Genomic DNA, 27,468 nt, shown 5'->3' with positions numbered 1-27,468 from the left:
TATAATGTGCTCATGTGTACCTGTGCCTAAATAAACCTATTAACACCTGAGATATAGTGAGTTTTGTTGAGCAAGACAAGAGAGTACAAGAACTATACAAACAAGTGTACGAGAGACTGAGTTATCATATAAAGAGAGAGAGAGTGCGCACACTAATCTTCTCTTGCCAGGTTGCTTCTCCTGTCTGACGAAATAGTGATTCCACGTTACACCCAGTGTCTCAGCCGGACATAATGTCTGAAAATAAGGTGGTTGTGAGCGATTGTTAGTTAAGCCATGGGAGTAGTGAGACTTCTAGCCCGTGCTGGGCACTTTGTTAAGAGGGAACTCTCAACTCAGACATATTCTCAGAGAACAGCTGCTGTAAAAGTTAGGCGGGTTGGTAACCCATTTCTTTTGAGTTATTACAGCTTTTAGCATCCCTCCATCGTGTGTAAATGAGTTTTATGTATGTGTTTTAAGGTTACTTAGCAAGTTTGAACAGTGGGTGAGCAGTTATTGGTTAATGTTGGTCACGTTTGAGGGTCAGTAAGGGTCATACTGAGGCTGAGTAATCCATAAGAATTTTGTTTAGTGATAAATTTTAGTTTTTAAGCCACAGTCTGAGGCGCAATATAGTGTCATACTGTACAGTATTTGTGACTGCATGGTACCATGGAAATTATGGTTACTATTAGGTGTAATGGAGGTCACTGGGAGTTCCCTGCATGAGATATAATTAATATAGTAATTGTACAGTTAAGGCTACAGATTTTTTTCTCTACATGCTAGAATGAAATAAACTAGGGAACCTAGTGCAAATAAACTGGGTCAATATTGAATATAGGTCCTGTTTCTACCTGTTCATTGTACTATTTGTCTTGAGTTCTAGGTCAAATCTTAAATGATTTATCACTTCTGTTTGCCTATGATAATGTGTTTAATGCAAGATTCAGATAGACTAACAATGTCTCGATGAATAAACAGAAAATGGGGACTCGAACTGTGTCCAACTCTCAGTGGGGCAGAATCAAACCTGCTGCTGCCAGAACCACAGTTCAAGTCCCTGGCCATTCTCCTATTTATGAGCTCCATATTTCTAAACTGGAAAGTTAACTCAGGATAACTACGGAAGTCAATTAGTGCAACTTATTTGCGTTGGTGTCCTTTGATCACCTTCCCCAGGATGCATCCCACATGTGTTGTTAACACCCAGGTACCTAATTAATACTAGGAGAACAGAAGCAGTAGGTGGTAGGAAACATGCCCAGTGTCTCCACTTCCTCCAGGATCAAACCTGGGCCCCATGGCTGTGAGTTGAAGATGCAACTGAGCCATGAGTGGCATTATCTAAAAACATTGTACCTGTATCATAGGTTTAACAATGTTGGGATTAACAGCAAAACCCTTTGTTGGCCTTTCTGTTTACAACAGGTTACTCTATAAACCACAAATAAACATGCTATACATATAAATACATCTTGTAAAGTCTCTCTTGGAGGATAGGATCATCTTAGGGACTTGTATATTTAAATTATGGGGGCTAAAACAGTATAATAAAGCCTCCTAGCTAAACACACCCATCACTTAAAATATGTACAGTGCATATAAGGCATAAGATGTACTGCAGTGTTTAGTTTTGGTGATTTGGTCAGGAGTGAACTGTCAAATCTAATGAAGGTCATTCCTGAGTGAAATGTCTAAAATAAAGGCTTGCTCTGCATTGTCTTTATGCCTACTTGTTGCTCTGTCACCAGTAATGGTAAGCTTGTTTGCCAGAGGAATTGGAAGCATGTCCTAGGTTAACATTCAAGTGGGGGGAGTGCTTAGCTCATAAAGGGTCATACAGTGCCTGAGGGATTGGGAAGCAATAGGGTTTGATCCAAGAAAGGGAAAATCAGGTCCAGTTCCTTGATCTGAGAGCCCCTCACCAAGCATCAACAAACATCCCTCAAAGGGTATCCTAGGTTGTCAGCATAAACTGTTGCCTTTTTTTTTTTTTTATCAAAGGTGACTTTTCAGTATCAGTATTTTCAGTTTAATGATCTATATTGTTAAACAGACAGTATTATAAACTTGTACAGCAGTTTGAATAGGCCTATAATTGTAATTACCACCAGTGTACAGTATGCCATATTTAAGTGCATTTTGGAACTTTTGTTCAAATTTATAGTACTCTCTAAAATTGCCTGCAAATATCCTGAATAAAGCTTATCTTCTCATAAGCTTCTACTTATAACTTAGCCAGAATAAAAAAAACTACTGTACATGAAAAATAGTAAATTGTATACTTATATACTTATCAACATAATGTGTCAGTATAGGGTGTAAGTAGGCCTTGCCTAGCATTATCCAGTAGACATATTGCTGTATTCATCCACACAAAGATTTTTTTTTTTTTTTGAGGGAATAGCGGACTGGTGGCATGAGTGTAGGTTGGCCAGGTTTGGCAGTATCTCATCATATTGTTACTCGAGTGCCAGCTACCGTTTCCACAATTCTTTGTACCATCAGCAACTATCTTATTTTATTAGCTGGTGATTATGCCACAATAGCTGTTTACGTAGTGATTGGCACTATTGTAAACGAGAAAACACTGCTAAACTAACCATGAGTACAGTGGACCCCCAGTTTACGATATTATTTCATTCCAGAAGTATGTTCAGGTGCCAGTACTGAACGAATTTGTTCCCATAAGGAATATTGTGAATTAGATTAGTCCATTTCAGACCCCCAAACATACATGTACAAACGCACTTACATAAATACACTTACATAATTGGTCGCATTGGGAGGTGATCGTAAACCGGGGGTCCACTGTATTTGACTCAAAAATAGAGTAAAATGCATCAGTACATCCATAAACACTGGCAGATAGAATTTCACCACCTTAAATCTATTTCTTATTTTATTATTAAACTAGAGTAGGGCAGGAGGAGAAAAAGGTTTTCTTTTTATATAAACATATTTTGTTTAGTGTACTGTACAACTTCATACAGTGCTGTGTGCTGTATGTGCCCTGACAATTTGCAGTAATACCTATTTACATCAATAGCTGATGTATTGAATTCAGCACCATGGTACTTAATAGACTTAATTTGATTAGTTCAGTCACCTTTCTAAGTTAGGTAAGCTTTACACAGAATATGTACAGCTTAAATGACCCAGTTATGTAAGTACATAAATGGGTAAGTGATAGTTTAAATTGTATTACTGTGACATTGAAAGTAGTGGCTGCCTCACTTATTACAGTACAGTACTGTATATGTACAGAGGGAAAATCAGATGATTAGCACAGTATTGACAAAAAATATGGTAAGGTTGCTGTTGTGCAACCATTCAGTCTCCTATCATTTAAAGTTTTAGTGACAAATGGTGCAGCACTGTATGACCATTTTGGGTTTAGCACTTAGTTTTGGTTGTAATAATAATAGTGGCAAATGAAGGTTATAGTGTAGTGCAGCACTTTGATGAATTTTGCAGCCCTAAATGACCCTTACAGATACCTCTATGTAAATTCTATTTATCACAGTACTTGTACTTTAAATAATGTAATCATTGAATATGTGAAATGCAACCTGTAATTTTTTTTTTTTTTTTTTTTGCAAATTATCATACTGTACTATATATTGCTATAATAATAAGTATTATTGAAATACTGTATTAATTTTGTTATTAATAAAAACTAAAATGGCAGTAATGTAATAGGTGATTGATTAAAATAGATAAACTTTATAGTAAGAATGCTGTATAGTACAATATTTGAGACAAAATCAATGTTTTGTGCTAAATATTAATAGCTTTTGAAAATTAAATTTATGTACAGTATACTATATACTATTTTGAATGTGTAATATGTAAAAGGGAATCAGTGTTTCATTAACTAAATATATGTCTGTAGATGATATTTAACCCTTAAACTGTCCAAATGTAGATCTACGTCCACGTGCGAGGGGGGGGGGCTCCAAACGTAGATCTACTTTTTTTTTTACATGCTTTCAAATGGGGAAAATCAAGGTCGGAGCACTGTGCACGTGAACGTAGATCTACATTTGGACAGTTTAAGGATTAATGCATTTTTAAGCAGTCACTCTTAGTACGGTGTAACATTGAAAATCTGGAATGAAAAATATTAATTTCTGTTGTAATTTTTCCTTCTTACATTAGGAGTATTATCTGTAAAATAACTTGCTCATGGAAACAGTCAACAAATTTGTTCACATAATGGAATCCTTGGAGCTGGACATAGCTGCACTTGATGCTCTGTTGGGTGACCAGAGCTATGTCAGTGGTTATCATCCCACAAAAGCAGATGTAGCAGCTTGGAGGGCAATTGGTAAAGTCCCAGAGGCTGACTTTCCTCACGTTGCTCGCTGGTACCACCATATTGCCAGCTTTGGTGCCAGCAGTAAAAACTTTCCAGAAGCTTCCATTACATTTGTGTTGAAACAGCAGATTCCAGAATTAAAACCAAAAGGAACTGCTCCGTTTGTGAGGAATTCCATGAAAGAACAGAAATCAGAGCCTCAGAAAGCATCTGGAAGTAAAGGTCAGGTGGAGGTGAGGCTCTGCACTTTTATACAAAGTTTTCTTTTGAGTGAATTGATTAAAGTTTGTATTTACATAATATAATTACTGTATTACACTACAATACTTTCAAAGTTAGGAGGATGGGCTCACCCACTGTTCTGCATGGAAAATGTTTGCAGTAGCTACATAATATTTGAAAGGTTGACAGTGAATCAACCTCCTTCATCAGGTCAAGCAGCCATGTATGAATAACAAATGGTTAGACACTTTTTAACCCTTAAACTGTCCAAATATAGATCTACATTTGCTCGCATAGCATTTTGAACGTAGATCTAAGTTTTTTACGTGCTTTCAAATGGAGAAAATCAAGGTCAGAGTGCTATGCACATAAATGTAGATCTACATTTGGACAGTTTAAGGGTTAATAACTGTAGACTTTGTGCTGCTCCATGCAGTCTGCTGCAAACATTTTTTGTATTTTAATGCTTGTTCGTATAGTCACCACCTGTGTACAGTACTGTATTATTCTGTACTAGCCTTCACTTCTATTAAATTTTTACCTAGTGTATTATTTTTAATTTCTGATACTGTAAATTGCTAATATACAGGTCTCTCTAAAGGTCTTATACTCTCTGGATACTTCCTCTATTTCAGTGTGTGGCCCCAAATATGTTTTTACAAATACTTGATATAATTTAAGCCTCGTTAGTGAGAATTTGCGGGATTTCAATATTCATCATAAAATTGTGCTTCAACGTACAGTATAATTTTTTGTATAATTTGGAGCTGCAGTAGTTGCCTCAGCATCTGCTGTTGGGCAACTCCAATTTTTCACACCCTCCTTCCCTTTCTAACCTAACCTAACTGTTAAATCCAGTGGTTCCCAACCTCAGGGCCCTAACCCAAATTAGGGTCATAAGGGTTCCTTGATTAGGTTGCTGGGGTTTTGAAACTTAAAAGTAAGATGGATCAATACTTGCCTCAAAATGTTACTCTTCAGAAGCACAACTGTGTAAGAAATGCTTTGGATTTGGATGACCAAAAGGTTGGCAATGGAGTTGATGGAAGCCAAGAATGGTTTAATCTTTGGGAAAGATGAGTTTTGCCAGATTTTCATCTCCTTATTGGGTGCAGCTGTTGGGGGTAAACCTGTTTTCTCTCGTAATCTAGGATTTTCTTGTTTGGTTTCAAACTATACAAAAGCACGATCTAGTTATGACCTATGCTGTGCCCACTCTATCAGTATTCAGACTAGGCTAATTGAACTGATTGAGGCAGTATAACATCAAGATTACCACTAAATATTGAAAAAAAAAATCTGTATATATGTATTTTTAACTTTGTCTATTGTGTTCAAATAAAAAATGTGAATATATATAGGCATCATTAGTTGTCCAGTATGCATTTGTATGATTAAAATAGTGACTACTATTTTTGCTTCAATTTGTATTAGATTTTTACATCTTTCTTTCAAAACACTGACCGTATCCCGCCAAGGCAGGATGGCCCAAAAGGAAAAACGAAAGTTTCTCCTTTTACATTTAGTAATATATACAGGAGAAGGGGTTACTAGCCCCTTGCTCCTGGCATTTTAGTTGCCTCTTAAAACACGCATGGCTTACGGAGGAAGAATTCTGTTCCACTTCCCCATGGAGGAGATTTTTACATATGTACATAATTATTTTTTAATAGTACATATTGTTACTGTAAATAGTATCATAACTTTGATGTTCAGTGGCTGGTCACTTCAATTTGCACAAAAAAAAAAATAACTGTAAAGTAATACAGAAACTTGTACTTTTCTATACAGAGCTTAATCATATTCATGTTGGTGCCTATTTGATTCTTTAAAATTTTAATAGAACAAGTATAACTGAAATATTTTCTTGGAACACATCTTGGATTATAGTGTGGTTGTTTTAGAAACTGGAGTTCACTCCAAGTAAAAAAAAACAAACAAATACTTTTCCTTGGAACCTGTCATAGTCATTAAGTGGAAAAATTACTGCACGATACTGTGTATGCACAGGAGTGCTATAGTATGAATGATGGGACACCATAATCTTTACTCTGCTTCTGTAGATTCAAACAGGTAGTTACCTGTATGTAATTCTTTCCATTAACTGAGTTTTGGTCATTTGTTATAGAATACAGCTCCAACTTATCATAATTAAAGTTTAGCTAATTTCTAGCATATACATACATACATAATTCTGTTGGCTTGTCTTAAAACTGTAACTGGTTCACAGATATAAAACCAAATCTGGGCGCCATCCTTAGTACAGTACAGTTTTGTAAGCAACTGATGAATGGATTAGCTTTGAATGCATATTTTAAAAGATAAGCCACTCTTGCTGGAGGAATATCCTATTTGTAATAAACCAACATTGGTCAAAGAGATTAGCGTTGGATGCTGTTTGTGATTGGTGTGAACAGTGGGACATCAACTGAAAGACTATTCTATAATCTTATTGTTTGCCAACTAGCATTTTATACCACAACACTTTTCATAAATTAATTGCTTCTCCTTATGTATATACAAACCATTTTCTGTTATATCATCCCCTTCATTGCTGCATGTGCCAGTAACCTTGCTCTTGTGATGCCAAAGAAATCTCTTAGTTGACCTTATACATATCCTGTATAATATTTAATAACTTATTTTTTGTATTACCATGATTTTCTTTTTAGTTGGCATGTGGGTTAATTTTTTCTAAGGACGAGGCGGTACAGTACTGTATTTGGTGACCGTAGTGTCTACCTATTCATTGTCTAGACAGTACCCTCATTTCGATAAGGGATGCGGTGGGTCCAATAAGATGGGCCTCAAAATAAGCAGCAGACATAGCAACCAATTATTTATTTATTTATTTTTTTTTTTTCAACAAGTCGGTCGTCTCCCACCGAGGCAGGGTGACCCAAAAAAGAAAGAAAATCCCCAAAAAGAAAATACTTTCATCATCATTCAACACTTTCACCACACTCACACATTATCACTGCTTTTGCAGAGGTGCCCAGAATACAACAGCTTAGAAGCATATACGTATAAAGATACACAACATATCCCTCCAAACTGCCAATATCCCAAACCACTCCTTTAAAGTGCAGGCATTGTACTTCCCATTTCCAGGACTCAAGTCCGACTATATGAAAACCGGTTTCCCTGAATCCCTTCACTAAATATTACCCTGCTCACACTCCAACAGATCGTCAGGTCAATTATTTATATATTAACTTAATTTTATTTTATTAACTTAATTTTATTTAGTCACCAGACTGCAGTGGACTTTTGGAGAGCATTGATGTATCTGTAAAAAATGTCAAAACTGTGTATTACATTGGGATTTCCTGAAAATCTGAATGGCATGTGCTGTGATTGTTGTTGCACATGATGTACTGTTGACATTTAAATAATAATTTATATGTTTGGAACCAAAAAAATGGTATGGCTTACTTTTGATACTGACAAACCAACCTCTCAGAGACAAATAAAAATTACATAATTGAATAATATGATGTAAGCTATTCCTGGCAAAGAATGGTTCAGGTAAACTTTAAATATTCTGGTGTGATTATAAATTGTAATTTAAAACAAATCCCAATCATTGTAGTTACTAACAAGGATTAGGGTAAAAACATTTAGCTTAAAAGAAAGAAAAATATAGTAGAGTAATTAATTACCAAATCCACCATTTCCTAAAATATACAATGCATTTGATAAACAAGGTAGAGAAATGTGACTTCACATATATTTCCTACAGCAGGCAAAGTAGCACTTGCCATGCCTTTCCTGTGAGGACACTTGCTAGCACAGGTGTTTTTACACACTTGAAATTCCTCTCCCTTTTTTAAAACTAGATCAGTGTGCATTACTCATAGACATATTTTTTTTTAAATATAAATTCATTTAACCAACTCGCAAACAATGAAATGTATACATAAAAGCTTTGATAATACGGTATATAGTACATGTACACATGACACTAAATACATATTCTGTCATAAGAATATTATCATGTCTTGGGGTGTGCCAAATTACCAGTATTGGTGGGTATTGACTAATTTTGATGTTATTGGTATTAGCCTAAAATTGAGTATAGGTCTCAGCATAAATTCTGGTACCTTCCCAGCCCTAATCATGTCTTATACTGTACAGTATTTTATTTCTGATGGTTAATAAATACGTATTCTTCAAAGCATAATAATAATAATACGTACTATAATAATTGTATTTTAATACTACATGTAATTTTTTAAATGAAAAGTAAATAACCATGTGTTTTTGACAGTTCAAGTTTTTAACCTGAAACAACTATATCACTTTTTATATCTGAACTGGTAAGGTGTTTGCAATTAAGGTGAAAATTCTGGCAAGAGAAAGTCTGTTAGGCAATCACTGTATTTGTGTGTTTTAAAACATCAACAGATACCCAAATACAGTACTGCATGTGCTTCCTGCTTACATTGACAGTTTCAGTTAATGTCATGGAATGTGGATCTGTAGCAATGCATAAAATCTGAATAACATTTTTGCAGTTGTGTACTCTGTGAATTTTATTTCTGATAATTTGTATTAGTAAAAATTATATGGGTAGTATAATGTAATTTTTTTTAAACTATGTACAGTAGGATCCCCGTATCCATGGGGGATAAGTTCCAAGACCTAATGTGGATAGTAGCAAACCTTGTATTTAAGTAATATTTCACTTACATATATGCCTATGATAAAGTTTAATTGATAAATTACACACAGTAAGTTGAGAATTAGCACTTTTTCACTGATTGGAAGCACTTCGTGACTTCTCTCGGCTTTAAAGAAGTGTCACCATCACTACTTTTGCACTTTGGTGTCATTATTAAGCAAAATTAAGGGTTATATTTTCAGGTCATGGTAAACCACAGACAACTGAAACTACAGAAGCCAGACCTGTGGATACGGCACTCCTACTGTCTAGAGTTGTTTACATATGGTATACTGTACCATATAATAATACACGTTTAATAATTTTCTGTTTATGCAGAGTAAAAAGGAAAAAGGTGGAGGAAATGGCAAGGGTGCAATAGAGCTGAATCCATGGCCAGATTACATCCATGAGCGCCTCAACATGTGGGACAGACTTAAGAAGGAAGCAGACGAAATTCTAAAAGCTAAAGTTCCTGAACCCATTAAAGTAGGTACACATTAAATTTTTTAAATAGTAATGCACTTGTAATATTAAATGCTACACTGATAATGTCTATGCTGGATTACAAGCCCACAGATCATAAGTATCTAGCTCCTGATTTAATTTGCTTGTGATATGTTCCAGCCTCAGTATATTTATTTTTATTCTTCATTTGACTATTTAAAATTTTTATTACTGTTTAAAGTTGCCAGTAATTATCTTTTGTATAAAGTAAGTACAGGAGATAGCCAGTGGATTAAAAAAATTATTAATTGCAAATATTATTTTTAGATTACTTTGCCTGATGGTGCAGTCAAAGATGGTAAATCTTGGCAAACTACTCCATATGAAGTAGCCCAAAGTATCTCTCAGGGTCTGGCAGAAAACACTGTGGTAGCTAAAGTGAATGGAGAAGTCTGGGATCTCGATCGTCCATTGGAACAAGATTGCAAGTTAGAGTTGCTCAAGTTTGATGATGATGAGGCAAAAACTGTAAGTGTTCATTAAGAATCTTAATACTGTACAGTATTTATCTTTACTTTTGTAAATATTAGCTAACATTGAATTTACTTGAAAATTTAATTTGGTGATGGGTAATACCAAAAAATTAATTTATCCTTGCATTTTAATTGTAAAAATTATGTTAATTCTCTGTACTAATACATTTTACTTTTGTCTGTTTAGGTAAAACCTCTGAAGTTGTAGTACCTGTTCTGTATTTGTATTTAAATTAGCCTCATTACATATTCTTTTTATGGTAATTAATAAGAAAGCAAAGATATATGATGAATTTGAGCATAAAACTGAATTTAGTACTCGCTATTTGTAAGAGAAAAAAATACTGTTAATTAGTATTTTCAAGGGAATGTTTGAGAAAATATGCACCTTGAAGAGTGATTTCATGTTTATAGCTGCAAAAAACAATTAAACTTTTTATACGTGCCTTGAAATAGATATGGAGGCTGTCCTGTATGTTTAGTTTTGATGTACCATAATTGTTTAGAGAAATGGACTATCTATTTTTGAATCTGTATAAGGAGTTGGCCTCTATGGTAGCCTAGGCTTTCTAAAAACTCATAATGGATGTCCAGTTTCTATTTATAGTATATCTGTCCTGGACACTCCTGTGTTAGGTACAGTAGCAACCTAGCCTCGAATTAAACCATTCATTTTATTGTGCATTACTGTATACAGTACAAAACAATACTATGCATCAACTTCTTGAAAGTTCTTTATTTCTGCTTTCAATTAATTTTAGTTATTTTAGATTAGAATGCTTTATTTCAGCCTAAATATACCTATATACTATGTACAGTATAATGTAATTACCCACCATTATGCAAATTACAAAGTGTAACATATGGTAGCACCACGGCAAGATATCTTGGCATACAGTACTGTAATGGGTATATTATGAGTTATTAATTTTTTAATTTTAAGTTTACTTAGGAAGGAACTTGAAAAATATTTTGAAGTAGCCGTGATTCAGTATATTGCTCAAGTATTGCGTACTCTCATAATTATTCTTCCATACACAGGTCTTCTGGCATTCCTCTGCCCATATCTTGGGTGAAGCATTAGAGCGTGTGTATGGTGGACACCTTTGTTATGGACCTCCCATTGAGGAGGGCTACTACTATGATATGTACACAGAGGGTGCAGGGGTGTCCAACCTGGACTTTCCTGGCATTGAAGAGGTGATGAAGAAGATCACCAAAGAAAAACAACCATTTGAAAGACTAGAGATGAAAAAGGAAGATCTACTCGAGATGTTTAAATACAATAAATTTAAGGTTAGTTTTTGTTATAAATACAGTAGCTCCATGTTAACTTTTTTTTTCCAAATTTTTTTATTTATAATTATACAGTGCTTATACTCGTACAGCCTCTCCTCACTTACTGATGTACTCGTTTACTGAAAACTCGGAGTTACGATGGGCTCTCTGACAAGTCGGTATTGTATGCCATACAAGAACTTAGGTCATAGAAACGGGCAGCGCGACATCTCAGCGTCGGGCATCTCAATCTCCTTCCTGCAGCCACTCAGTACACTAGCTTTCAGTCTCCAAGAATACATATTTTACAAATTTATACTTTATTTTGCACCCCATAGTACAAGATAGATAGAAGTGCAGCAGCAATTGGAAGAGGAAAAACAAGAGGAAAATGGAAGTACAAAAGAAGTTTACAGTAAAGGGGTTAGCTGGTGTGTTCATCTGTGTGTGTACATTCTCAGTGTCTTGTGGCAGCTTAAGAAATGATTAAACTCAGTTAACAGAGTACGTATGTCAGTGGTAATAATCATAATAATTAATAAAGATGATCTCTGGATAATCAACACAAAATGAGTATTGAAACAAATGCTTAGTTTTTACCTGTTACAGGGTGATTATAAAGAGAGATAAGAAAGTACAGTATTGAAATGTATTCTGTTGATCTAGCTTCAAAAATCAGCCCAAACTTCAGACCCACTGAATCATATAAATATACTCTTGATTATTCAAATGATTTATAAAGTTCAGTAGTTTGTACTGGGCTTTGACAACTCATATACAGTATTTGGTTTATAATTTACTCTAGTAAAATGTATAATGTTTATCAAGCATAATTATGGAAAGGCATTGCATCATAAGTAAAAATTGCCTTAATTCCTTTACCCTATGAGATTTTTCTGCTTTGTAGGTGCGCTTGTTGAACGAGAAAGTGAAGACTGACACCACCACTGTATACCGCTGTGGACCTCTCATTGATTTGTGCCGAGGTCCACATGTTCGCCACACTGGGAAGGTTAAAGCCTTTACGGTAATTATTTTTCACTTAATTTGGGCTTGGAAAAAGTTTTACTAGTTAATAAATCAATATTACTAATGAAAAATATTCTTATTTCACTCATTAAGTATGTTAACAAATAAACATCCCTCTTTTTTATTGTTGAATGTAGTCTATATCAATAAGAATACTGTACCTTAAAACAAAGAATTGTTAGAAAAATAATACAAAGGGGTTAAAAAATAACAGTGAGCAGTTGTAATAGGCAAATATTGCTAACCTAACAGGTGACTAAGAACTCTTCGTCATACTGGGAAGGAAACAGTGAGGCAGAATCTCTTCAAAGAGTTTACGGGATCAGCTTCCCCGATCCAAAACAACTGAAGGAATGGAAGCATTTCCAAGAGGAGGCAGCCAAGAGAGATCACAGAAAAATTGGTAAATTATTTTTAAGTCTTCTTATATCTTTGCAAACCATGTTTGTTGAGGGATTCATTCAGGAATGGACTTGCATAAAATGTTCACTTTACACATCTAACAAATGTTTTGAAACACAAAGGAGCAAGAATTTATACAAAAAGTTAATTAATCACTCGTATGGATTAGCTACCACTGCTTACATAAATAAATAAATGGAAATACCGAGGACTGCTTCAAAAAATATACAAATTTCCTTTCCCACATTAAACACAATAGTGAATAAGTTGAAAGAAACCTGAGGATAAGGGCAGAATGGTGTTGTGTATAAGATTTACTGTAATAACTTAATTATTGTCCCAAAACCTCTCCAAAATGAAGCACCTTATTTTTATAGAAGCTTTTGCTCAATTCCTCTTCAAGGGGGGCTCCTTGGCGTGGTGAAGAGGCTCTTGGTCTGAGGAATTAGACCTGTCGGTCTACTTCCTCAGACCGAACCTAATTACCCCCCAATCCCCCGTTCATTATCCCATCCTCCCCTTTTTCCTTTCCTCCTCCTCCTCCCCACCCCTCCCTTTTGCCCTTCCTTTTTGGCCTTTTTTTTTTTTTCCCCACAGGCACGCTAGTTCCTAGGTAGGGGAAAGGGTACCGGGGTCCATCCCATTCCGTTGAGGTTCTTGGCTGTGGCGTAGTTTGCCGTGGAATCTGGATTGCCTGGGGATGTCCTGATCCCTCTCCAGTATCCCGGAGGGTGGCTTTGGGTGTCTCTCGGGCGACGGGTGTATCTCTGGAAGCCACCTTTCGGATTCCGGGGGTGGTGGCCGAAGGAGGTATGCTTTGTGGCGGATTTCCGGCTGCCCTCTCTTTTGTCCACCGAGGTAGCTCGGCAGATGTGAGGTTGCTATCCCGGATTGCCGGTTTACTGGCATGATGGGTAGGGTATGGCACGGGTTCCATGCTGCATCTGCGCTACTTGCGGTGCTGAGGTCCTCTTGGGTGCGGAGGGAGATTTCTGGCCCTTTCATTCCTCCTAGGAACTATCCCTCCTCGGTCCCCCCTTTTTTTATTCTTTTTTTTTATTTTTATTTTCTTTTCTTTCTTTTTATTTCTTAAAAACAAAAAGAAAGAAGTAACCTAACCATGGCAGCCCTAGTCCATGAACCTGCTACCCCCGGGCCCCTTCTTGATACCGCACCCCGTTCTGACCCCGCCTCGTCTTTGGACCACTCTTCGGACACTCCTCATGCCTCTGTACCTCTTGCCGGTGCTGTTTCCTCACCCACTTCAGGTACTGAGGCCTCGACTGACTCCTTCGATTTATCTGACCTTCGCTCTCCTCTGACTATGCTTCCGGCCTCTCCCTCTACGGTGCGGCAATTTTCGAATTGCCGGCCCGTTCCACATCGGACCAACTCTGGTCCCATGCCTAAACGACGACAATTACCTGCTGATGATACTTCTCCACCTTCTCGTTCTTCTCAGAAAAGATCGACACGTCCTTCACTACCTTTCCACGCTCAGTTTCAGACTGCACAGTGGACTAAATTCTTCACTTTACGACCGACTTCCTCTACTGCCTATCTTTCTGACCACAGTATTGGCAAGGCACTCCTACGCCATGTTGGTAAAGATATTTCTTTTCATGCTCTTAAGAGCGGTACGCGCATCGTCACCGTACAGAATGCTACCCAGGCTCATGAGCTTTCTCGTCTTTCCCATATCGATACTGTTCCTGTAACTATTGAAAAGCATCATTCCCTCAATTCTTGTAGTGGTACCATCATTCTGCCCCATACCATAGTTCAACAAAATTTCCAGACATGTGGCACTGACATTCTTGAACAGCTGGAACTCCAAGATCTCCCAATCCTCAAGGTAGACACTTACGTTCTTCCTGCCCGTGGGCAGAGACGATACCCTAGCAATGTGGCTCGTTTAACTTTTGACAGCCGTGAACTCCCATCCTCAGTTTATGTAGCAGGACATCGGTTACAAGTTCGAAAGGTGATCCCTACACCGCAACAGTGTAGAAATTGCTGGCGATTTGGCCATCCAGCGAAATATTGCAGATCTATCGCCGAATGCCCAGTCTGTGGTGCCGATGACCATTCTAATACGTCTTGCAATCGATCTCCCTCTTGCCTTAATTGTCATGAGGCTCACCCTTCGTACTCTTACCGTTGTCAAGTCTACTTAAACAAGCGGGAAATCCGTTACCTCAAAGAGGCAGAAGGTCTCCCTTATGCCATGGCAGTTTCTCATCTCTGCCTCCAAGGGAGACTACCTCGTGTTTCTTATTCCCGTGTTTCAAAACGTCCCCCCACTTCTGGTATCCCATCTTCTGCACCCACCTCTGTGGTTACCTCTCCCATAGTCACTCCTGTAGCTAATTCTTTTGCTGTCCTCGGCTCAGACGTCCCTACTTCAACATCTCAGTCTGATCTTGCTTCTTCGTGTTCTCTCTCACAAGCCTCAGTAGCGACGAGATCTCGTATGACACCTCCCAATCGTCCCTCTACTTCTCAAACGTCAAAAAAAGGTCCGTTAACACCTCCTACCCATCTTCCACCTCCTCATTTTCCCTTCCCTGTCTCTGTACCTGGTTCTCCCCCTCTCACTGGCTCTGTTACAAGTGTAGAGGTTCACCCTCCTCCTCGTACTGTACCTTCCTTCCCTGTTCCCTCCCAAGTTTCTTCCTCTTCGGTCACCTCCCAGGTTTCTGCCTCTTCTGTCCCCTTCCACGCTTCTCCAGTTCCCTCCACCCTTCCGTCCCCCCCTACCTTGGTACAGTCCATTACAGTTCCAATCTTTACTCATCCTCCCCCTACCATTTCCAATATTGTCTCCCATACTACGTCTCTGAATTCTGAAACACTTGAAGCAATCTCTGAATATATTGCAGAGACCAAATCATCAATGGACACTGATCCACCCTCCGCTCCTTCTCTCTCCTCTACTCCATCTGCGCAACTCCTTTCTTCACAGCGCACCGTTCCTTCGCTGCTTGAACGTTTTCCACTGCCTCCGCATGTGGACTTTTCTAACCCCTCTAGTCCGTAGGAACCCTTACCTGCGGATTTCAGGTATCTTTATCATTGCCAATCATGGCCTATTTACAGTGGAATATACGCGGCCTCGGGTAATCGGGGTGAGCTTCAGATGTTACTCTCCCAGTTTTCCCCTGTTGGTGTTTGCTTACAGGAACCAAAATTACACTCTGCTGTTATCTCTCCCATCTCAGGCTATAATTTATTGTATTCTTCAGATCCTTCTCCTGATGGGACCTTTAATGAAAGTGCCCTTCTTCTACGCACTGATATTCCGTACCATCAGCTATTTGTTCGTACTTCGCTGCATTACACAGTAGCCCGTATCCACTTGCATAGGTGGTATACGCTCTGTTCTTTATATCTCTCTCCTTCTCGGGCATTATCTATTCCGGATATTGCCTTTCTTGTTTCGTCATTACCACCACCGATTCTGTTACTTGGTGATTTTAATGCCCACCATTTCCTCTGGGGGGGGGGTCTCACTGTGATTCCCGTGGCATTCAGTTAGAGGCTTTTCTTGCCACCCACCCCCTCCATGTTTTAAATACAGGTACTCACACCCATTTTGATCCTCGGACTCACACTCTCTCTTGCATCGATCTCTCAGTCTGCTCTTCCTCCGCCGCATTAGACTTCACTTGGTCTGTTCTTCCGGACTTACATGACAGCGATCATTTCCCAATCATTCTTACTTCCCCTTCATATTCACCACCTCTTCGCATCCCACGCTGGCAATTTGATCAGGCAAATTGGAACCTTTACTCACACCTAACTGTTTTTAGAGAGGTTCCTTCTTCGTCCTCCATCGATGAGCTTTTACACCTCTTCTCGCCCTCCGTTTTAACTGCAGCTTCTCATTCTATACCCCAAACTTCGGGCAGGCATTCTCAGAAATGCGTGCCTTGGTGGTCTCCTGCTTGTGCTCGTGCAGTACGTTTGAAACGCGCTGCATGGGGCAGGTACCGGTACAATAGAACCACAGAGAGACTTCTTGAATTTAAGCAGAAGCGTGCGATCGCTCGCCGTGTCATCCGTGACGCTAAACGCACTTGCTGGCGAGATTGTCTCCACCATCACCTCTGCTTCCTCTATGAGTGCAGTCTGGAAAAAAGTACGAAAACTGAGTGGTAAATATTCTCCTGACCCGGCTCCTGTTCTGCTGGTTGCCGGTGTTGATATAGCAAACCCACTAGATGTTGCCGATGAAATTGGCAATCATCTGGTCCGTATTTCTCAGGGACTCCATCTATGCCCCTCATTTCTTTCCTCAAAGTCTGCCAGAGAGTTAGCACCCTTGGACTTTTCTTCTCTCAGAGAAGAACAGTATAATGTGCCTTTTACACTTCAAGAACTGGAGGCAACACTCTCAGCTTGCCGATCATCAGCAGCTGGGCCCGACGACATTCATATTCGTATGCTACAACATTTACATCAGTCAGCCCTTGCAGTCCTATTACGCCTTTACAATCTTATTTGGTCACAAGGAGTTCTTCCACAGCTGTGGAAATCCGCCATTGTTCTCCCTTTCCGCAAACCAGGCACTACGGGACATGAAACCTCCCACTATCGTCCCATTGCTCTTACCAGTGCAGTTTGCAAAGTGATGGAACGCCTAGTAAATAGACGTTTAGTGTGGTATTTAGAGACACACAACAGTCTCTCCACTCGTCAATATGGCTTTCGTAAGGGACGTTCTACCATAGACCCCTTACTATGCTTGGATACGTATGTTCGTAATGCCTTTGCGAATAACTACTCAGTTATTGCCATATTTTTTGACCTTGAGAAGGCATATGACACAACTTGGAGGTATAATATTTTAGCCCAAGCCCACTCCTTAGGCCTTCGAGGCAATCTACCATCCTTCCTTAAGAACTTTTTAACTGACAGGCATTTCCGTGTTCGGGTTAATAATGTGCTCTCCCCGGACTTTATCCAAGCTGAAGGTGTCCCCCAGGGATGTGTTCTGAGCACAACACTTTTTCTCCTTGCTATTTATGATTTGGCCTCTAGTCTTCCATCAAATATTTGGTCATCACTCTATGTTGATGACTTCGCTATTGCCTGTGCAGGCGCTGACTGTCACCTTATTACAGTTTCTCTCCAGCATGCAGTCGACCGTGTTTCCAATTGGGCCACCACACGTGGGTTTAAATTTTCCAGCACTAAAACCCACCAAATTACTTTCACTAGACGCTCTGTCATCTCCGATCATCCTTTGTACCTCTATGGCTCCCGTATCCCTGAACGTGATAGTCAAGTTTCTGGGCCTCCTCTTTGATTGTAGGTTATCCTGGAAACCTCACATTACCTCTCTGAAGGCAACTTGCCACAGCCGGCTGAACATCCTTAAAACCCTTGCTCATCTTTCATGGGGAGCTGATCGTCGAACCCTCCTTCGCCTACATTCCACCCTTATCTTATCGAAACTTGATTATGGTGACCAGATCTATTCAACGGCATCTCCTGCTACTCTCTCTAGCCTTAACCCCATTCATCACCAAGGATTACGTTTATGCCTTGGTGCTTTTCGCTCTTCCCCTGTTGAGAGCCTCTATGCAGAAGCGAATGTTCCATCCTTATCCGATCACCGTGATGCCCATTGCCTTCGCTACTATGTACGCTCTCATGATCTCCGCAATCCTTCCATTTATAGAATGGTCACTGATATTAGTAGACATTCTTTATTTGTTCGCCGCCCCTGTTTACTCCGTCCCTTCTCTCTTCGCCTTCATTCACTCTTGTCTTCTCTTCAATTACCACCTTTCTATGTACATGTAGCATCTCACTTTTCCCTACCCCCCTGGGAGGTTCCAGCTGTTCGAGTCTGTTCTTTGTCTCTCCCTTGCTCGAAAGCCCAACTGTCGACGGTCGCTTCCCGCTCTCATTTTCTTGACCACTTTCACTCTCATTCTCATGCCATTGCTGTGTACACAGATGGCTCTAAGTCTTCTGACGGCATAGGATTCGCAGCAGTGTTTCGGGACAGCGTCGTACAAGGGCATTTACTATCTTCGGCTAGTATTTTTACTGCTGAATTGTATGTCATCCTTACAGCACTTATCCGTATTGCATCTGTGCCTGTGTCATCATTTGTGGTTGTCTCAGACTCCCTTAGTGCTTTACAGGCTATACAGAAATTTGATACACCTCACCCCTTAGTCCTCCGTATCCAACTTTGGCTATGCCGCATCTTTACCAAGCATAAAGATATTGTTTTTTGTTGGGTCCCTGGTCATGTTGACGTACAGGGCAATGAACAGGCAGACACTGCTGCGCGGTCAGCAGTACATGACCTACCAGTTTCATGTAGAGGTATTCCATTTACGGACTATTTTGCTGCAATATCTTCCCAACTTCACACCCGTTGGCAACAACGTTGGTCTACTATGGTCGGCAACAAACTTCAATCTATTAAACCGAGTATGGGTTACTGGCCGTCTTCTTATCACCAGTGTCGAGGTTGGGAGACTACTCTCTCCCGTCTTCGCATTGGCCATACTCGTCTTACTCATGGATATCTCATGGAGAGGCGCCCTGCTCCTCTCTGTGAGAATTGCCAAGTTCCATTATCAGTCAGCCACATTCTGTTGGACTGCCCACTTTATCAACGAGCACGCAGAATTTACCTCCGTCGTCGTCTTCGCTCTGCTGCTCTCTCTTTACCTTCCCTTCTCGCTGATGGACCCACCTTTCATCCAGACACTCTCATTGACTTTTTGACAACAACTGACTTACTTCACAAATTCTGATACCTTCAGCCCTTTCTACTTCAATCTCTTGCTACCCCCTACCCCCGTACTATCCCCTGCCCCGCTGTTTTCTGTAACCTACTGATCATCCCTCCTCCCTTCTGCCATCCAATACCCTCGCTTCCTTCCCTACCCTGCAGCGCTGTATAGCCCTTGTGGCTTAGCGCTTCTTTTTTGATTATAATAATAATAATTTTGCTCAATTATTGAGAAATGTTTCAGTGGAGTGATTGGGATTCAGGCCTATGATCTTTGATTATTATCTAATCACTAAGGTTCACAGTAAGTGTCAGGGGCCCAAAACTGTTCAAACTGCCTCCCAGCATACATAAGGGGGATTTCCAATAGACCCCTGGTTGTCTTCTTGAAGGCACTGGACAGGCACCTGAAGTCAGTACCTGACCAGCTGCGCTGTGGTTCGTACATAAGCAGTAACAGCCTGGTTGATCAGACCCTGATCCACCACAAGGCTTAGTCTCAGACTGGGCCGCGGGGGCGTTGACCTCCGAAATCCTCTCCATATATACTGCAGTCATGTGGTTTACCCAACCAAAATTCTGTGCAGGTTGGTAATGGCCATTTATTAAGACCCAGTTATGGATTATGAAGAAACTATGACTCAACCAGTGATTAATTAGTTCGCAAAGTAACTTGTTAATGTGCTAAAAATTTGTAATGAATGAATTTAATGATTCAGTGAAGTGATCAGGATTCGAACCAGGAGTCTCAGTTTACCAGCCTATCCCCTTAAGCTGCTTCAGTAATCCATGTATGTCATAGAAGGCAACTAAAATGCCCAGAGAAAAAGGCTGGCGACCCCATTTTCTATATCAATTACTAGAAAAATATAATCGAATTTTGGAGCTGGGTTATTGCAATGTGCGTGGATGTAGTACAGACATTAAGAAAGGACTCATCCGTATCACAAATGAATGTCCCAGAGCTGGGCTAATTAGAGAAGAATAAAAAGGATAGTCAGGTGTTTCAGAGAGAATTTGTACAGTAACTTAACATTTAAATATAATTTAGAATTAGAAATTTAACATTAATTTTAATAATTAATGAAGGGTAGAGTATTTCCATCATGAGATGACACCATGTCTTGATAGACCATTCTTCTACCAAATTTATATGTTCAGTATAACTGATTATTGTATAACATTCTGTAATCTTTATCCCTCTCAGCTGTTATTCCATAAAACATGGGTATGTTCTAAATTCTGCTAAACAAGTAACTTGATGCAAATAATTTAGAAATTTCAATAACAGTCTGCAAATAAAAATAATTTAACTTGACTAAAGCTTGCTTATTTCTTATAAATTTGAAGACTTTAAATTACTGAATTTACTATCATTTAATTGTCTGAAAAGACAGTAATTGAGCAAATGATAGTGAATATTTGTTCTTTGACTTGATCACAGAGTACAACTATATTTTTGCTTTAGTGCAAAATGTAACCATAGAAAAAAACTGAACTGTGACCAACCACTTGATAACTACAATATGATTATTAAGCCACCATTTGAAATTATTTAGTATCTAAGTATGTGGAATTGTTAAAACTGTACAAGCTTATGGAATTAGATGACTAAACTTCAGATGTTCTTTAACCCTTAAACTGTCCAAACATAGATCTAGATTTTCATGCGTAGTGCTCCGACCTTGATTTTCCCCATAAGAAAGAATGTAAAATAACATAGATCCACGTTTGGACAGTTTAACCCGTAAACGGTCCAAGCAGATCTACGTTCGCATGTGTAGTTCTACAAAAGTAGATCTAAGTTTTTTTACATATTTTCAAATATAACAAAAAAAAAGTAGATCAAAGTTTTTTTACACATTTTCAAATGTAGAAAAACAAAAAGAAGATCTACTTTTTTTACATACATTCAAATGTTGAAAAAAACGTATATATACGTTTGGACCGTTTACGGGTTAAGGGTTAAAGTGGTCTCGTGTACTAGAAAAATGTTTAAAATGTATGAATAAAAGTCATTGTGAGTGGCCCTTTCAAGAAAGTGGTAGTTTGCTAGGAAATGAGTAATCAAAAGTACAGTATACTGTAGACAAGTTATATATCTTGCAATATTAGATTTTCAGCACAGTGCAATGACATATACTGTACAGTGGAACCTCAAAATTCAAACGTAACACATATCGAACGCTTCAAAAATAGAACCCTTTTTTTCGAACCAACTTTGTCCCTATTATTAAATGCGCCCCTATTTTCGGACTGCTGGGTACCGGACCTGTCCACCAGCCCACTCTGTCCGCGTCCCCACGCAGGCGCCGTGAGCCAGTCTGGCTTTGTTTATGCTTGAGCGAACAGTAACCTGCGCTCTCATTCAAACATTTTACGATTATTTCATTGTGTTTAGTGCTTGTGGGACTGTGAAATAAGCTACCATGGGCCCAAAGAAACTTGCTAGTGGCACCCCTGTGGTAAAGAAAGTGAGAAACACCATAGATGTGAAGAAGGAAATAATACAGAAGTACTGTATAAGAGTGGTGTGAGACTTGTTGAGCTTGCCAGGATGTACAGAGGACTGTGGACAATTATTTTGTGAGACAGAAGCAGAGGACTGTAGACAGTTATTTTGTGAGACAGGGGTCCAGTGACTCTCAAGCTGGTCCTAGTGGCATTAAAAGACAGAAGAGAAGTAACCCAGAGAGGACTTAGATACCTGAAGTCCTCATGAAGGGAGATTCTCCTTCCAAACACTAACCCCAACTCCCTCTCTCTTCCTCCCTATCTTCCAGATGCCATCACCAATCTTCAATAAAGGTAAGGAAAAATGTTTTTTATTTATATACATAATTGAGCACTATAGTATTTGTTGTGTGTATGTAAAACTGTAATTAATCTCTAAAAAGTTTTTTTTTTTTTTGTGAATATTTTTGGGTTTCTGAAACGGATTAATTGTATTTCCATTATTTCTTATGGGAAATATTGCTTCGATTTTCAGATTTTTCGAATTTAGAACTAGCTCCTGGAACGGATTAAGTTCGAAATTTGAGGTTCTACTGTATTACATACAAAATATAATTTTGTGTAAAGTTTATCTAACTCCAGTCTTACATTTCTATTTTAATTATTTCTTTCAGGTATTCAGCAGAAGCTTTTCTTCTTCCATGAGTTAAGTCCTGGTAGTTGTTTCTTCACCCATCGCGGAGCATACATTTACAATACGTTGATTGATTTTATCCGTGGTGAATACTGCAAACGAGGTTTCCAAGAGGTTGTGACTCCAAATGTTTATAATACCAAATTGTGGGAAACTTCTGGTCACTGGCAACATTATGCTGAAAATATGTTTGCTTTTGAAGTAGAAAAGGAAAAGTATGCCCTGAAACCTATGAATTGTCCTGGGCATTGCTTAATGTTTGGATATACCAGTCGGTCATGGCGAGAATTGCCTCTTCGTATGGCAGACTTTGGTGTACTCCACCGTAATGAACTTTCTGGAGCCCTCAGTGGTTTGACTCGAGTACGAAGATTCCAGCAGGATGATGCACACATCTTCTGTACTCCTGAGATGATTCAGAATGAAATTAAGGGATGCCTTGAATTTTTGTCAGCTGTTTATAACATTTTTGGATTTGACTTTGTACTTAAATTGTCCACCCGTCCAGAGAAATTCTTGGGAGATATTGCATTTTGGAATGATGCAGAAGAGCAGCTTAAAAACTCCCTTAATGACTTTGGTAAGGAGTGGAAACTTAACCCTGGTGATGGTGCCTTTTATGGTCCAAAAATTGACATCGTTGTTACAGATGCTTTAAGACGGCAACATCAGTGTGCTACCATTCAGCTTGATTTCCAGCTTCCAATTCGTTTTGACTTGCAATATGTGTCAGAGACTGGAGAAAAGAAGCGTCCTGTAATCATTCACCGTGCTATTTTAGGTTCTGTGGAGCGAATGATTGCCATCCTAACTGAGTCTTATGGGGGAAAATGGCCATTTTGGTTATCCCCTCGCCAGTGCATGGTTATACCTGTGGCTCCACCCTTCGATGATTATGCAAAGAATGTTTCTAAGCAGCTTCATGATGCTGGGTTCCAGGCAGACTATGACACTGATCCTGGTGACACCATGAATAAAAAAATAAGAAATGCACAGCTTGAGCAGTACAATTTCATTTTTGTGGTTGGAGAAAAAGAGAAGACCAACAATACTCTCAACGTGCGTACTCGTGACAACAAGGTACATGGTGAGCACAGTATTCCAGATGTCATACAAAAGTTGTCTGTTCTTAAAGCTGACCGTGTAAAAAACTGGGAAGATTCATTTTGATATGAGTTAAAGTACTTAATATAATACTTCATATACGGTAAGTGCTATTAATTATTGATTAATTATTGGTTTGACCTAATTTTTTAGTTAATGCATTCCATCTGATGAAGTATTTTGTTTTCAACCCATGGTAATTATTGCAGTACATTCGTCCCTACAAATTCTTAGGGGTCACATTCGTAGAGGTCCGGTGAAATAAAAAAACCACAAGTAATACAAAATTAACCCTGTATATGTACTTTTTTCTCTCCTAAAGTTTCAGGCATTTTAGTCACCTACGACAAGCATGGCTTGTGGAGGAAGAATTTTTTCCACTCCTCATGGAGTGTTATATACTTACAATTAAAAAATATTCTTGCATTCTTAATTGATATCCAGGATATTCATTAACCTAATAATATCTGAGAACATGTCCAGATGATCAAATGATTGCACTAGGGCTGATGCTGCTTCACTATACGATCCTTAATTCCATTCAATTTATTTCACATCTTTTGTAAGAAGGCATAAAAAGAGAATGAAATTTACATTTACTAAATCCTAAGATCCTCATCTTTTAGACAGATTTGAGTCATGTACATGTTTTACTACTGTTTCATTCTAAGGTAATTATCAGTTTATGAAATATTAACCTTAAAATTACTGTACTGAATTCTAGTTCAGAATTGAAAGTGTTCAACTGAAAATGCTCTGAGACAAGAATTTAAACACACACACACAAAAAAAAATATAGCCTTTATGTAATTGTAAGTCCTTCATGATCAAGGAGAGAAGAACTTTTCATCTACTTGCCTGTGAGACCATATCTAATAGAGCACTCTAATCTGGTTAATACTAGTACATATTGATATGAAAAGTAAGGACCTGAGTGACAGATTTGGGCATGAGAAATATATCAAACCAGAAAACCTGTTGAATTATTAAATCTGTTTGCAAATTGCCCATCAATAAAAACTAGATAGTAGAAACCTGTAAATAAGGAAGCTCTTGAATTTGTAGAGACATCTGTACATACCACTATTTAATGACTCCTGTATAATTTTAATGTAATATAAAATGGTAATTTTGCTTTATTTAATATTTAATAAATAATGATATTCTATGTTTTGCACATGATTTTCTCCATTGGGGCAATAAAAACTAACTGAAGTGAGGTTTAGTAAAGGGGATAGTGTCACTGACGCATTTTATTTATCGGCAAACAAAATACAGTGGACCCCCGGTTAACGATATTTTTTCACTCCAGAAGTATGTTCAGGTGCCAGTACTGACCGAATTTGTTCCCATAAGAAATATTGTGAAGTAGATTAGTCCATTTCAGACCCCCAAACATACACGTACAAACGCACTTACATAAATACACTTACATAATTGGTCACATTTGGAGGTAATCGTTATGCGGGGGTCCACTGTATATCGATGAAATGAACTTAATCCTTAACTACTGTGCTCATTTTAGAATGTTGGTGGTTATTACCTTCATTATGGAACTGCCAAGATAACCATTGTCTCCCTTCACTTCATGAACAAGAGAGTTAACAGTTAGTGAAATTGATACTGTACCTTTGTCATCCAAGTTGTTGCTGTGTCACATTTCAGAAGACACAGAGGTCATCTTTTACTGGTTCTGGCCATTCTGTTGCTCAGGGTAATGAGCTGCCACACTGCTTTGCATATTCTGCAGTTAAGGACCTTACAGTCTGCCACAGGGAGTTGCTCTTTTTCTATCATTTTCCACTACTGAATCAATACTTGCAAGATGGCTAATAGTGGAGCACTGACACTGTTAGTTAAAGTAGTGGAAATTTGCCAAGTGCTGTTGCAAAAATTGTCAGGATCAGCTAACAGTGTAAAGTATTTGGATAGTTTTTATTATAAAAAGAGCACACATTATTTGAAAGCCCCACACTGGTTTAGCACTTCATAAAATGCAATAAAAGAACAATATCACCTTTTTATACCTAGACACATTCTTTGACTTCTTAAGTTGGGGTTCATAACAGCAATGGTGACCCCAAGTGGTGTTGCTAAGCATTTTTTGAGGTGAAACCAAAATTTCTTCGCTGGTAATAATAATAAAAAAATCTTATGGCTTAGACCAACTTTTTTTTGGGGGGATGCAGCTGTGTGTGACTCGAACACTTTATGACCTGCATGGGTCTGGTGCATTTTGCGATAATCTGTAAGACCATTGTGGGTTTAGTGCTTTATCAGTGTTAGGGATGGGAATGAAAATGAAAAATATATGCAACATTTGATATGGGAATGCTTGAAGAAAATGTTGAAGTATGAAAACATTATTAAAAAAGTAAATGAGACCAAAGTTCATTATAAGTTTTATTGAGCCACTTTCAATACATTTTAATGAAAATTTTAACATGCCTTTCATTTATGAAGTATGAAAAGACTGCATGGTAGGTATTTTAAATATACAGTAATTTCCCTAATTTATCAGGAAAAGGGTTTTTGCTGAAGGGCTCGTGATCCTAGGAATTGGACCTGACCTTTTCTTGGATGGATTTAGCACATTGTTGGAATATACTGTACAGTAATAATGTCCCCTTCTTTGGACTGATCTGGTTGCCTCTGTATGACCCTTAAGAGTTCATATAATTTAAATATTAGAAAAAGGCCAAATTCTTTTAGAAATTTTAATCCTGAGCCAAACATTTCTAAATGTCAAAGGAAACATTTATGACAAGGAAAATGTTTTCTTCAACAATAATTTTTTTTTTCTAAAATAAAAATAACAGCTGGGCTGTAATATATGAAAATATAAGAAAAAAATCTGCCTAGTTATCCACTATAATCTCAGGTTTTATTGTTATTATTATTATAATAAAAAAGAAGCGCTAAGCCACAAGGGCTATACAGCAGGTTTTATTGTTATTTTCTTCAATTTTATTATATTTTGACATATACAGTTACTATAGCTCCCTTAATTTTCTAGTTTTATTAAATACCTATCATATACAAAGTGTTTCATTTTCAAATTGGGGCACAATAACCTATGTGAAGCTGAAAGGGGTCATCACATATAAAAGTTTGGTAGTCACTGTCTAAAATGAAAATGACATGAAAATAGATGGTGTAAGTAAACTGATAGTCCCTTCAAGGGAGGTTCCTTGAGGCCAGTGAGACTCCTCATGTAAGGAATTGGTCTTTCCCTCCATTTGGAACAAACATGATTGCTGCCCATTTTTCCAGGGGCTATATGACCCCTATGGGTTTAGTGCTTCCCAAAATTTACAGTAATAATAATGAATGACAATTTGTATGTACTCAAATAGACATTAACTGCACTTTCTTAGGCATGTTTTTTCCTGTACAGCTATTTTTTTTAAGTCAATGACGAAAAACCTGTATAAGACGAACATCTGAAGGGTCCCATAACTCAGATTTGTCTTTGTGAAGCTGATTTGTAATAAACTTTTTCCTCATTAGTGCATGTACCTGACCTTCACACTTTACTGATACCAGCACCCCACTTCCATGTTTTGCTGTATTACC

At 38.3% G+C, this 27,468-nt stretch overlaps 1 protein-coding gene across 5 annotated transcripts; it reads left to right on the top strand.

The window, feature by feature from the left end:
* Window positions 1–100: 100 nt before the first annotated feature.
* ThrRS (threonine--tRNA ligase) lies at window positions 101–27,398 on the top strand. Of its 5 annotated transcripts, none has more exons than XM_053791586.2 (8): window positions 101–248; window positions 4,147–4,539; window positions 9,531–9,680; window positions 9,966–10,166; window positions 11,213–11,467; window positions 12,357–12,476; window positions 12,731–12,881; window positions 22,769–27,398. In XM_053791586.2, the coding sequence occupies exons 2-8, from the start codon at window positions 4,174–4,176 to the stop codon at window positions 23,956–23,958; spliced, it is 2,433 nt and encodes an 810-aa protein (XP_053647561.2). In that variant the 5' UTR covers window positions 101–248; window positions 4,147–4,173; the 3' UTR covers window positions 23,959–27,398. The 5 variants fall into 5 exon arrangements, with proteins under 5 accessions (XP_053647561.2, XP_053647565.2, XP_053647564.2 ...); XM_053791587.2 differs by having other exon boundaries at window positions 160–378; XM_053791590.2 differs by lacking the exon at window positions 4,147–4,539.
* Window positions 27,399–27,468: the final 70 nt, after the last annotated feature.

Source organism: Cherax quadricarinatus, chromosome 54 (assembly GCF_038502225.1).
Source record: "Cherax quadricarinatus isolate ZL_2023a chromosome 54, ASM3850222v1, whole genome shotgun sequence".
NCBI lineage: Eukaryota > Metazoa > Arthropoda > Malacostraca > Decapoda > Parastacidae > Cherax > Cherax quadricarinatus.
The sequence above is the reverse complement of the archived record's forward strand: the minus strand, read 5'-3'. Positions and strand labels throughout refer to the sequence as shown.

Excerpts from the sequence above, each read along its gene's own strand:
- ThrRS (XM_053791586.2), top strand. The coding sequence starts at position 4,174 with ATGGAAACAGTCAACAAATTTGTTCACATAATGGAATCCTTGGAGCTG. Across the intron at positions 4,540-9,530 it reads GAAGTAAAGGTCAGGTGGAG|AGTAAAAAGGAAAAAGGTGG; the intron begins GTGAGGCTCTGC and ends CTGTTTATGCAG. Across the intron at positions 12,882-22,768 it reads GAGAGATCACAGAAAAATTG|GTATTCAGCAGAAGCTTTTC; the intron begins GTAAATTATTTT and ends TATTTCTTTCAG.